The 13431-nt window shown below is 50.0% G+C and overlaps 1 protein-coding gene across 16 annotated transcripts in view; it reads right to left on the reverse strand.

Moving 5' to 3' along the window:
* KIAA1217 (KIAA1217 ortholog) overlaps positions 1 to 13431 on the reverse strand; it is a 501320-nt gene that overhangs the window by 6650 nt on the left and 481239 nt on the right. For 11 of the 16 annotated variants that reach the window (XM_064162489.1, XM_064162494.1, XM_064162487.1 and 8 more), the window contains 3 exons: positions 8303 to 9976; positions 7684 to 7806; positions 5249 to 6966 (listed from right to left, as the gene is read on the reverse strand). In XM_064162489.1, coding sequence (XP_064018559.1) covers positions 6469 to 6966; positions 7684 to 7806; positions 8303 to 9976 — 2295 coding nt within the window. In that variant the 3' untranslated portion in view covers positions 5249 to 6468. Of the gene's footprint in view, positions 1 to 5248; positions 7807 to 8302; positions 9977 to 13431 lie in introns of those variants that run through there. The other 5 variants (XM_064162496.1, XM_064162497.1, XM_064162500.1 and 2 more) reach the window with 3 other exon arrangements.

The following is a 13431-nucleotide window of genomic DNA, read 5'->3' on the forward strand; positions in this document are numbered from 1 at the left end:
GATTATGGATGTGGGTTTTTTTTCAGTGCCACAAAACCACCTCTTCAACATAACCCAGTCTGTTACATAATCAGATTTTTGGGAGGTTGGGAGAGACCTTTGAGATCGTCAAATCCAACTACTCACCTAGAGCACCACTATTGCTTAGCCCCTACCACTAAGCCATGTGCTTCAGCACCACATCCATTTGGCTTTTAAGTACCCCCACTAGCAGTGACTCCTCCACCTCCCTGGGCAGCCTGTTCCAGTACCTGGGAACTCTTTCTGTGAAGAAATTGTTACTGATATCCAACCTGAATCTCCCTTGGCACAACATGAGGCTTTTTCCTCTTGTCACTTGTTTCACATGAGAAGAGACTGACCTCCACATGGCTCCAACTTAGTTTCATGGAAGCTGTAGAAGGTGAGGGCTGAACAGCCCCAGTTCTCTCAGCTGCTCCTCATAAGCCTTGCAGAGTGATGGATGATAATTTCTCTTTCAGTCCTAACAGCGAAAGGTCTCTGAACAAGGGATGTCAAACCAGAGTGTGGTGCTGCCTCTGTATGCTGTTGATCAGCAAATGCTCCTCATCTTTTACTGGAGGCCTGATTTGCCTTGTCACAAGCCTGAGAAGCTCGTTAGTGTGCTGAGCACACAGAGAAGGTCACAGGAGTCGTCTTGATGGAGCAGTATTGTGGAGGTACCTCAGGGGTGCTGGCGGGTGGAGGGGGTCTGCATCTTAACTCCCACTTGCGGTGTTTCCAGGTCCCTGATTGGAACACTGTCCCACATCCCCAGGTCCCCAGACTGGACCTGCTGTCTAGATGTGTGGCTGTCAACTCTTATGCTTGACAACTGAGAACTTGTGTTGAAACAGAGACCTGAAACATGAGTAACTTCAGAAAACCCAACCAGACAGGAATTGTATTGGCTGACCATGCTATGGGTACAGACTTGAGGCCTTGGCAGCTTCCATGCTATCATCTGCCCTGCACTGGCTGTGTGGAAGCTGCAGAGCGATTGCAGAAGGAGCTTGGATGAAAGTTAGGCTATTTGGAGGGGTGTAAGAAAAGGATTAGAGTGGTTCCCACCACCACTGCTGTGTGCAGGACCTGGAGGGACTACAAGAAAGCCAGGGAGGGGCTTTTTACAAGGGCTTGTAGTGAGAGGATGGGGGCAATGGGTTAAGCTGGAGGAGGGACATGTAGACTGGAGATTAGGAAGCAGTTCTTTCCAGTGAGGGTGGTAAGACACAAACAGGATGCCCAGAGAAGTCATGGATGCCCCCCTCCCTGGAGGTGTTCAAGGTTAGGTTTGGGTGAGGCCTTGAGCAACTTGGGCTAGTGTAAAGTATCACTGCCCATGGTAGAGGGGTTGGAAGTAGATGATCTTTAAGGTCCCTTCCAACCCAAAGTGCTCTGTGATCTGCTCTCAGAGGAGATAACTTGGCAGGCAGACTGGGAGGGAGAGATGCTCTGGGAAGGCACTGGAGTGATGGGGAGGTACAGCGAGCAATCACCAGGTGCTTCAGGGACAGGAGATTCCTGAGCTCCACCTGAGGAAAGCAGCTTGTGGCAGTCTGTCTGGGGCTAGGGCAGCTCAGGTGAAGCCCTGGTCTTAACAGCAACTACTTCAGACCCTTAGCTGCAGGGCTGGTTTTGTTTTCTCTGTGACAGGGGTCTGCAGTGAGGTCAGTTGTGGTAGTGCCAGTATTTCCTCTGGAAGCTGGATTCAGTGGGATGGGCAGCTCCGTGGGGTCACAGAGCAGCTGAACTGCACAGGGACCTTTGGGCCATCACCATGTGCTGTCCTGGCTTAGGCAGCCACAACCAGAGCAGGTTGCTTAGAGCTGGGGATGGTTAGGTTTTGAGTATCTCCACAGAGGGAGGCTTTTCAACCTCCCTGGGCATCATACTAGCAGGAAAAAGGGGTCTTTTTCCTATGTTTAAGCAGTACTCCTTAGTGTTCCCCTTTGTGGCTCTGTGTGGTGGTGGTGGTGTTTTATACTTGTTCTCATCAGGAGTCAAAGTGACCTGAACAGAACACTTGGTCTGAGTAGCTGCAGGTCACTGGGAACAGTTCTAAGATGAGCTCTGTGGGGAGATCCTGAAAGGGTTACTCTGCTGGCAGCAGCAGTGTTGGGATGTTTTATGTGGTTCCAAACAGCAACTCCTGTTTCAGGGGGGATTGGTGGCTTACTTTGAAATCCCTCTGCTGGTATCTGCTGGCTGGGAGGTGCTGTGGAACTGCTTTGTAAGACTTTGAAGGGCTTGGTACTGTCCCCACTAGTATCACTGGCAGCACTGAAAGCAGGAAGTTAAGACATGCTTAGAGTCCAGATAGTTTCCTCAATTCTTCAGTGCTGCTGCAGAGTTGAAGAAAGATCCTTTGAAAGGCACAGAAAGGTCTCCTGTCTGCAGCACCTGAGGAGAGCCCAGTTCCACTTGGACCAGTGAGGATGGAAGTGCTCAAAATGAGGCCTCATCTGCTACAGTGCTCCAAGTCAGGGCATTGCTCTGCTGTCCCTCAGGTATTAATGAAGCCATTAATTATACCAGCCTGCAGAAAGAAGGGTGCAGGCTGCTGTGTGGCTGGGAGGGGGATGCCTTAGAACAGCCCTGCTGCCTTTGAAGCAGTGCCTGTACCTATGGCTCCCAGGCAGGGGACTGCACCATGCCTCTGTCATCCCCTTGGGTTTGTAAGCATGCAGGGATTTGGCTCTGTACCTTTCAAGGCAGAGATGTCCTGCACACCCCCTCCTCTCCTTTGCTCTATGCACCTTGTTCTGCTCTGCCATCTCACCACTGGGCTGCCCAAGGTGCCGTGTTCCTGTGGCTTTGCTGTAGTCCCTATGGGCAGTGTCAGCAGAGATGGTGCTGACTCTGGGCTGACTGAGAGGTCACCTTCCAGCTCTTTCCAACTCATCAGGGAGCAGTAAGCTGCTTCACTACTAAGTCTTTCTTATTTTTCCTTTTGAGCAGTGAGGTCCCTGAAGCCACAGATCACTGCCAGCTAAAGCAGCTTGCTGGCTGCTGCTAGAAAGGACTTGTGCGGTGAGCGCAGCTGCTGGCAGGTCTAGCAACCTTTTTGGGTACAGTTTTGCTGGCAGTCCTGTTGTCATCGTTCAGCTGCCCAGGAGCTGGTGAAAGCCTGATCCGGAATTGCCAGTGCAGGAGTGCCCTAGTGGCAGCAAGGAGGACGAGTTGCTGTTTCTTGTTCGGTTTTTAAACAGGCTGGCCCTAGGGCACAGTTGTTCTGTCAGCACCAAGCTCCCAGCTGTAGCAGTAGCTCGCCAGTGACTCTTCTGCCAAACTGCCTGCAGTCACCTCCACCAAAGCTGCCTCTTTACCACCAGTCTGCAGAGAGAAACTTAGGTTTTGAGTCCCCAGCAGGTGCTGTTCCCTTCTGCACTTCTATTTACAGACTTGACTCTCGCTCTGTTCAAACACGGCAGCCTACATACAGGCCTTCCCTGCCCACGCTCCTCAGAGCCCAGCAACTTTATAGCTGCCAAGTGGGATAGAGAGGGAACAGATGCAACCTGGCTCCCAAAGGTCCTGGCAGCAGTGCCTGTGCTGAGGGTTTTGTGCTGCCTGGGCCTGTGGTTGGTCTCCTGACGGTGCTGAGGGTGGGATGCTGAGGTTGCACCAAGCGTGGTGGCTGCTGGAAGCTGACGTGCAGGGTGCAGCATAGCTGAAGGTGCCAGTGGGTGTTGTGTTGATGGTGGTTTCCACATTCACCACCACAAGTAATAACCACCTGCAGAGTGCAGCTCTGCCTTGCTGCCCACTCAGTACCCACTGGCCCCAGGTTATTTATACAGCTGCTTCCAGGCCAAATTCAAACAGATTCTGAGGATGGCTCCTCTGAGGGTATGGAGGATCAGGCAGTAGCAGGGTTTCAGTGTGTGCTGCATCTCTGGTTGGTGTCAGATTAATGAACAAATCTGGGGATGGCCATCAATTAGCTTGAACTGGTGGGTTAGCTGCACACTCTAAAAGGGAAGCTTGCCACCCAGCCTCCTGGAGCACTCTGTGTTTGCTGTCTGTTGGGTGGGGGCATGCAGTAGCCCTACCTGGTAACAAGACACAAGGCACTGGATCAGACCTATTCCCTTCAGAGTAATGGCCCCAACACTTCAGCATCACAGAATGGTGGGAGTTGGGACCTCTGAAGGTCAAGCCCCTGCTAAAGCAGGTTGCACAGGAACATGTCCAAGTGGGCTTTGAAGGTCTCCAGCAAAGAAGCCCCCAGAACCTCTCTGGACAGCTGCTTCAGGGCTCCAGCACCCTTAAAGTGAGTAAGCTTTTTCTTGAGTTCGACTGAAATCTCCTCTGCTCCAGCTGGTGCCCATTGGCCCTTGTCTTAGCACTGAGCACCACTGGAAAGAGCCCAGCCCCATCCACTTGACTACATAAGTAAGTAGAAAACACCATTGCCAAGTGCAGTGTGAGGGTTTTGCTTGAGCAGCTCTTCTCACTTAAATCAGCTGCTCCTAGACCAAGCTTCTGAGTCACTGCTGGAAAGTAACTGGCTTCATTCTGGTGATCAGGGCAAGCTTTGCTTTGGAGCCACTTAGCTTGTCCTGAGTTTGGGTTGCAGCCTGGTGCTGAAGCTGCTGTGGTCTGCACAGGCCTGGGGCCTTGGCTGCTGTGCCAGCAGAGAGGAGAGCACTCAGCATGACCCTGCTGGAACGAGACCATCTGCCAAGTTCACGAGGTATGAGTTAACATTTGTATTCTTACAACCTTCCAGCTGCAAGGGATGCACCATGGAGTCCATTTCAGTTGGAAAAGCCTTTTAAGCTCACTGAGTCAAACCACTCTCTTAATTCTACCAAGGCTGGTGCTGATCCATGTCCCTCAGTACCACAGTTCTACCTCTCTGAAACACCCCCAGGGATGAGGATTCCACCACCTCCCTGGGCAAGCCTGTTCTCAGGCTCGAGAACCCTTTCAGTCAAGAAGTTAGTTCTGATGTCTGACCTAAACCTCCCTTAAACCAAGGAATACTTCAAGGTGGAAGAGATGCAACCTCACTCAGTCAAGGCTTCGGGGGCTTTTATTTTTGGCTGGTTTTCTAATCTGGACTTCCCATAACTGGATTTTGTCCAGGTAAAGCTGAAAGACCTCATTTTAAAACTATGATTTCTGGATGGCTTTAATCTGGGCCAACTAAAGTCAGTCTACCCCTAATGGTTTACTGGTTTACCAGCCTTAGCACCTAACTGAGACCATCATAGGAGTCATTAGTGACAAAATACAAATATATAAGCATGCAGCCCTTTATTTTGGTCAAGATCTTTGCTTATCATAGTTCTGTATATTACATTGTGGTTGTTATACAAATAAGTTTATTTACAAATCCATGAGCTCTGCAAGCTTGTTGCCTTTTTTCCCCCTTCTATTTGACCAATATCCACCTTTTTTTCACCCCTTCCCCATATATATCTCTCTCTATATATATATCTTATTTTTAGGCATGCATAAAAATGAACTTTGGTGTGGTAAAACTACTCTATGTGCCCAGCCACATACAGTATTTCTTTATTTATAGATATTTATAGATATGTACAAAAAAAATAGTGTTGCTAGTATACAGAAGAGTACAGAAGTGTCCATTGTTAAAATCCACAATGCCATACATTGATGGGCTTCCAGGTCTCAGTGAAATAAAACTGAAGGAACAAAAGGGTGGATTTAGTGAAGGGGGAGGAGGAAATAATCAGCAACTACCTCTATGCATTCAAACAATTTATTGTTATTTATTTAGGTTTTTATTTTCCTCCTTGGCTGGCAATTTCTTAAATATAATCTGAATGGCAGTGCAATAATTGGTTGAGTTGCCTCATGCACACCAAGAGTGGGCTCGTTCCGTGCAAGAGGCTTTACTGTCCAGCATACTCCTTTCACATGTACATTACAATAGTATCAAAATGTTTTGGCAAAAAAGGTCTGCAAAGGAACCATGACAAAAATAGAAATCTGTAACAAAGCTAAATAACACCCAAAAAGAAAAGAAACCAAAACCAAAACACCCCAAAATAGTTTAGTTTCAGTTTTACAGGTTGTGTATAACCACACTTTAGTAGATCTCTGTTTGCTTCTAGTCCCCATAATGAAAAATAGCTTTGTACAAAACAACTGCCTCCCGTGGTGCCCAGGCACCTCCCTGGGCTCTGGGCACTGCTGTGCACGCACAGCCGGCTCCACTCACACCCACCCCTGCACCCCTCTCTGCTGGGAGTGCTGCCTGCAGGGAGCAGAGGCTCCCGAATGAATCCTTACAACAGCAACAGAGCTTGCCAAAAATAAACCCCAAAAGCTTCACTCTACTCTAGGCAATAACTCAGTGTTTAGCACGGGATTAGTATGAAGCCTCCAGCAATACAGCAAATTGGTTACATTCCCTGGTTAAAATATTGGCTGCGGGTTCTTTGGAAGTGAAGACAAAGCCTTGGTGAGCTGGCAGGAGTGCTGAGCTCAGCTTTAGGATGGCTCCTTGGCTGTGGTGGCTGGGGTGGACTTGCTGGCATTTCCGTTCTGTGCCTTGTAGCTGGTGAAGCTAGGGGTGTGGATTGTCCTGATGCTCTTCATACCTTGGGTCAGTGAAGTGGGAGAGGTAGAGGAGGGGGGGGAGGTAGAGGAGGAAGGAGGGGGTGACCGGCCGTTCTGAGTCTGTAGTGAGAAGGAGAGGTGCTGACCTTTCCCTGGGTGAGTGGGGCTCTGAAACTTGGAGGAACCGTTAGAGACAGAGGGGATGAGGGAGGTAGAGTAAGTGATGCGACCTGTCTGAGGAGCCAGAAGGTTAGAGGAAGGAATGGAGCTTTTAGTAGGTGGATTAAGAGGGTTAGAGCTGTCACTACTAGAAGCAGGTGCTGAGCTGCTTTTCCCAGAAGTGGGAGAAAAGGCTGGGATCTTAGAAGCAGGTAGGGTAGGGGAAGTAGCCTTACAGTCCCCACCAGCTTTCTTAGCACTTCCATTAGCCTGCAAATAAAGACGGCAGGAGACAGTTTGTCAGCAAGCCAGTAACATGGTAAACCAGCAGGGCCTGGGGAACAGCCCTGCAGAGAACAAGAATCAACAGTTCAAGGCCTGAGCTAAGGCTTGCAGCCATGGACTGGACCTGGTAGAAACCCCAAAGTGCACAAGGAAGAGTGCATAGAGAGAGAGAAAGCTCCAACAAAGCTGCTGTGAGGAGGTGCGACCTATGGGTTACAGAGCAGTCCGGACCAGTCGCTACGTGGGCCATGCTTCTGGGTTAGGGAGGTGTGAGCAGACAGTGTTAGTGTGACACCGGTGGGTGTCCAAGCCTTTCTGAACAGAAGCATTCCAAACTCTCCTAAGGAACCACCACACTGACCAGAGGGAAAGTAAACAGGTAGCTGAGGGTTTCAAACTCTAGCCCAGAATTACAGATTTAAAAACCCAAACAAGCAACGAAACAAACCAGAAACATACGGAAGAGGGGGAGGGAAAAACCCAAACCCAAAGCAGCAGGTGTTTTATTGCAGACAGGCATGCACAAGCGTGGCAAAGAGACCAGTAGGTACTGTCATGCCCCAGGGTCCAGGAGGTCCAGTTAGAGCTCACTTGGCAGCCAGGCATCCGTTATTTGGTAGGATCGGAGTCAGTTACTGCAGCTTTGACAGACACAGACACCACCAACTGTCCATCCAAACACCGGGGTTAGGGTAACACTACCTGTCTGTACTGGCGGGGGTCCTGCAGCTTGTGCTGTTTGCCTGCCTTCTCCATGCTTCCTTGCCTACTTTTTGAAGCCATGGGGACCGGCATCCGGCTGGTCTGGGAGGTGGCGCTGGAGCCCTGCAGGAACACGTGGAGGGGGGCAGGGAGGAGAGACAAGGTGAAGGTGTGATCAGCGCTGGTGTGCTGCTGGCAGAGGAGGCTGCACACCATGCACCAAAAGGGAAAAGAATTAAAACCAAAACCAAGCCACAGTACTACATGCAGGGAAAGTCTGAGAGCTTCACACGGCAGGTGTTAATGTCCAGAATCAAACGGAGGGAGCACTGCTCACTACTGATCAGCCTGGAGTCGGTGTCAGTGACGCTCCTCATGTCACACAGCAGATTATTCCACCCAGCTCCCCTGCATTTGCCCATCACCAATCAGCAGCAGAGCATCAAACGGGAAATCCCCACAACCAAATCCCAACCATCTATTAGCTGTTAGCCACCTCGTGGGGAGCCCAACCAAGCCACCTGAAAGGAAGCAAACCAATCACAAGAGCCTCTGGTTTAATGTTGATTATTGCAGGCTTTAGAAAGCAGCTGGAGGTTGGAGCTCTGGACTAAGGTACCTTACGTGAGGCGGCTGGGGCAGCCGGAGGGGGCTCTATGCCAGCAAGGCTCTCGTCCAGCACTACAAGCTCTCGGGCTGGGGTCTCTGCTACTATCTGGGCAGAGAAGGGGACAGTGCTTCCCTCAGAGCTGTGTGTGTTTTCAGGGATGGGCTTTGGACTCATTTCACTGATGGTGTTTTCCAGCTGCTTTATGGTCTGCTCAAGGCTGTCTAGTGTCCGGTAGGTGCTCTGCCGAATTTCATCAGTCCTGGACAGGGACCCTGCAGTTCCAAGGGGGGCCTCTTGCTTCCCAGAAGGACTTTTGTCACTGTCCTCAGATTGAGTCCCGGTGATTTCAAATCTCTTTGCTTCCTTGTGCTGCTTCACAGTCCCATCTTCCTCCTCTTCTTCATAGACCACAACCTGCAAGGTCTTCTTCCCAGTCTTGGTTCCTGTGCGTATGGCCTGTGTCAGAGCAGCCAGCTGCTTCTTAGGGAATTTGAACTTGAACTTTTTCTTGGAGTCCTGCCTGCTTCCAAACTGATCAGCAGAGTCCAGGCTTGCTTCTGTGCTTAGCCCATAGATCTGGCGGTATTTGTCGAGGTTTGTGCTTCCCTCCTCTGCGGGCAGTCTGCTTTCTGCAGGCTCAGGGGAAGGCTGAAGCTCAGCAGTGTGCCGCTCCTCCAGAGCGAGAGCTGCTGAATACTCGAGGCTTGCTCTTCTGCCGTTAGCTACTGGTGGCTCTTCTTTCTGGCTGCTGGAGCTGTCATGTGCTTCATTCTCTTCCTCCTCCTCTTCCTCTTCTATCTTCTCATCTGTCATCATTTTCTCTAACTCCTCATCACACTCTTCAAATATGGTGGAAAGCCTCTTGTAGGCTGACCTGATGTCCATGGGCTCATCGAAGATGATGATGACAGGTTTCTTGTCCAGACACACCACCGGCTCCTCGCTCTCCGTGCTCCCCAGGCTGCCCTCCTCCGACCCCGGCTCCTTCCTAGCGTCGATGTTCACCGTTTGCACATCTCCACCCTTCCGGCTGACTATGTCATGAACTTCCCCACTGGAGAGGACCTGGACAGCCGTTTTGGTGATCATGAAGGCAATGTTTTCTGTAGGTGGGTGCTCCTCACCTGGAGAGCTCGAGGGAGAGTCAGTCTCTTCAGTGCTGCTGCTTCTGGGCACTTTGGGTCTTAGCACAACCTGATTATAGCTGCCTGCAGCAGCTTCCTGCTCCTGCGAGGGAGGCTGAGGCCCCACAGCCTCCTGCGTGTGCCTCCTGTGAGGGGTGACACTGCTGATGGGGATTTGCTTGCCTGTACTCTGCAAGGCTTCACCCTGCAGCGGGCCCTGGTGGGCATCTCGCGAGGGTCTGTAGTCTGGCTTTTGGTTTCCAGTTTCGACAGCTGGAAAGTGGGATCCTAAAATATCTCGAGCCCCTCTTCTCTTGTCATCCTCTGGCAAACTGACACCAGACAGGTTTGTGCTCACATTCTGAAGGTTTTTCTTAGAATAGTCTCTACTGTCTACAAACAAACCCTTGCTAAATGTAGCACTGTCATTCAGTGAAAAGCCAATTCTACTGTCAGCTGTGCTGGATGAATCACAACCCAATTCTTCTTCAGTTTTCCCTTCCCTCTTCTCTTTAGGATGGTCACTATCTGTGGGAGATCCTGTTGTAGCCCCATACACCTAAGGGGGAAAGTTGGATTACTCAGTTATTCTGGGCTCTTACCTCCACAGGACTTTTATTTTTTCCCCCAAAATGAATCATCACATTCTCAAGGGAAGCACAGACCTCATGAACTCACCACTCTGTTTACTGCTGCACAGGCATGTCTGAAGTTGTCATCATCTGATTCCTGCCTGTCTTGAGGGCAAAGTTCTAACTTCTGGCAGAGCAGTGCATGCTGCTGCTGCTGCAGTTGTGTGTCATGCACGTGGCTAGCAGGGGTTGTTACCTAGGGCTCCTGTTTCAACGAGGCCTCCAGAATACACAGAACCACACAAAGCAGCTTCTCTCCAACACGAGTGGCAACCTTGACCTGTTCCCTTGTCAGATAAAACCCCAACTCCCCACTCTGTGTGAGGCTGAAGCTGAAAGCATTCAGAGTATCTAAGTTAGTGCTGCTGGGATGCAGGACAGGGAGCCTGATGCGGAGGGCTGGCAGCAGGGCACCAGGGCTTGCTGCCTCACCAGAAAGCCAGAGCTGAGGCTCTGGCTAGCTTAGAAAGGACATTTTGTACCAGGAAAAGCTGATTTTCAAACTACACCATTGTGCTGCTCACATCTGAGCAGTGCTGCCCCACTGTGGTTTATACACTCACATTCTGAGCCTGTCCACATCCTTGCTCCAGCTCAGAAGGGCTCCTTCCCCACTGCCTGCAGCACCCATGGGTGCAGAATGAAATGCTGGACTACTTTTATTTATAGAAGCAACTCCAACCATGACACAGAATCATGAAGGTTGGAAGAGTGAGCTAAGACGATCAAGCCCAACCATAACCCAACACCACCCTGCCCACTGAAGTGTCATGCCTGCATGTCTTTTGGACACTTCCAAGGGATGATGCCTCCACCACCTCCCTGAGCAGCCCATTCTCCTGCTTCACACTCTTTCACTACAGAATTTTTACTATCCAGTCTAAGTCACACACAATTTTTCCCTAGTATCCAGCCATCCACACTTTTTATCTAGCATCCCACCAGCAGCTAGTTCACAGCAGCATCTTCCCAGCACTGCAAATTTAAGGGGACCTTTTTTCCTTCCCCTAGCTGTCCCGTGGAGAGGCTGTTTCACAGTGCTACTTTTCTTTGGGGCTTGGTTTGTTAAGTGCTAGTGCCAACACACAGCAGAGGGAATGACCTGAGGTGACATCATGGGCAAGAGAGAAATCTACTGCCAAAAGTTGGCTTGCCAAGGAGGAAATGAAACTGGCCTCAAGTGCCTGAAGGCAGTGCTCCAGAGGTGTTACTGCGGATGTTATTTATAACAGAATCATTAAGGTTGGAAAATACCTCTAATATCAAGTCCAACCATCAACCCAACACCACCCTACCCACTAACCCATGTCCTGAAGTGAAGACTAGAGAGCTTGAGACTAGAAGTTGATTCCTAACACACCACGCTAAGATTATACGTTTAGATGAGCATCTCGAGGTGGAGAAGATCAGCCAGAAGAGCTGAGATGAGGAAGTGCTGGTACAGAAAGCTGAGGGGTGGCACTGCCCACACAACATCCACAGGGTTGAGTCTCTACCCACCAGGTGATGTTTTCTTACCTGCTTCCTGAGGATCTACACAGAAATAAACATCACCCATAATCAAAATGCAGGAGTGAGAAAGCCTGCGCTGGACCAGAGCCACAGCTCCTCTCTGCAAAGGCTCCATGGACACCCTGACAGCCCTCTTCTTATTTCCAGATAAGGAAGAGCTGTCACCCAAAGCAGCCACGGCCACAAGGTATCTGTGGGCAGGCTGACACTGGGAGCTGGTATCAACAACACACCAGGGCTTGCGATCGCCTCAGCCCCAGGCCCATCTTCCAGTTCCATCATGTGTCAGAGCTCCCAGACTTAGGCCAGGCCAGTCAGTGGCACCTGCTGAGCCACTGACTAAGGTCCCATTTCTAAAGCCTTTTTAAAGCAAATTCTAAGCAGAGAGCTCTCCTTTCAGGAACTGCTGCCCTTCTACTAGGAAAAACAAGCCCCAGGAAGATTCATTTCCTCTATAAGTTTACTGTAACCATAAGGCTCCACGTTTCAGGCCAATACACAGATGACAAAAACAGCTCTCCTTAACCTTCATTTCCTGGCCTCTGTCTTATTCCAATAACTAGCAGATGCTGGCAGTCACTTGGCAGCACCTTTCAAAGGAACATTTGTGCTACAGGATGTGCAGTGTCTCACACAGTGACCCAGGCTTTCATGTATATGATTTTTCTCATCCTGACACCAGTAGCAATGAGGCCCTTCAGAGACACATTCACACTTCGTTTTTGCTCTGCAGCACTGTCACACACACCACAAAAAAGCAATTTCCCTCCTTTTACTCATCCATGAACTTGCACCCTCACCCAGCCAGCTGTGTGCAGCTTTAGAGCTGTTTGGGCAGCTCCAAGCCAAGTCCATATGTGCAGTGCTCTGACCTGGCACCAGTATCTTCTAAGAGAGTTATGGATTTTGATGCTAATAAGATACCAAACACCCCCACCTGGCTATCAGGGTGTCATCTTCTCTAGCAGTCCTCTTGTCTAGGTATCATCCTGTGGTTTACAGCTGCAGTGCCATGTGCAGCTCACTTTGGTTAGGGCAGGTGGCAAAGGAACTTCCTCTCTCTCTGCTTCAGTTTCTCTTAAATGAAGCTGAAGTGCAAAGTATCCTATAAAATCTTTGGGGGGCTACTCATGATGTTCTGATACCAGAGGTGCTATTTCTGCTCCAAGTCACTTCCAGTTTGCACACACACAAAATGCACGGCAAGCTCAAGAGCTGTGTGCTCTTCCCCAGCACACCCCCTGCTTCACTGCACAGCTGGCACCAGACTGGCGAGCTGCCGTGCCTGCACAACCCCCTAAACCCAGCACTGATTTTATTCACTGCTCTTACTCTTGAAAAAGAGCTCTGCAGAGGCAGAAATATTTGTCCTTTTCTTCATCAGGCACATTGGCTGCCCACTAAGACAAACCAACTCCACTGGCAGCTCCAGTTCAGGTGCAGTGGTGAAATTCACCCATCCTGATATGTGGCACCTTGTCTAAGTCCTGTGCCCAGAGAGAGAGAATCTTGGGCATTAGCCTTCAGAGTAAGGGTAAATCCAGCCCACCCACCTTGGCTCTCTCTTCCAGTACACTGACTGGGACTAATGAATATCTCATCATTATTTCTGGGACCAACAAACAAAGCAAAATAAAGCAGAAGCCCTTTAAAGTGTCTCCTGAGACTGAGAGGACCCATTAATTCTCAAGACCACAAGGCCTAGGGGAAATGCTTTGCCATCCACTGCCAGAAGAGCACTAGAAGGATGTTCTAAGGACTTAGAGCCTCTCCTTGGCAGAAAATGATAAATTCTCCTGACATTGTGAGCTCACAGAATCATAAACCTTCATGCAACCATTGTGTAATTGCTGAGGAGTCACATATAGCA

Source organism: Pogoniulus pusillus, chromosome 23, assembly GCF_015220805.1.
Source record: "Pogoniulus pusillus isolate bPogPus1 chromosome 23, bPogPus1.pri, whole genome shotgun sequence".
Taxonomy (NCBI): domain Eukaryota; kingdom Metazoa; phylum Chordata; class Aves; order Piciformes; family Lybiidae; genus Pogoniulus; species Pogoniulus pusillus.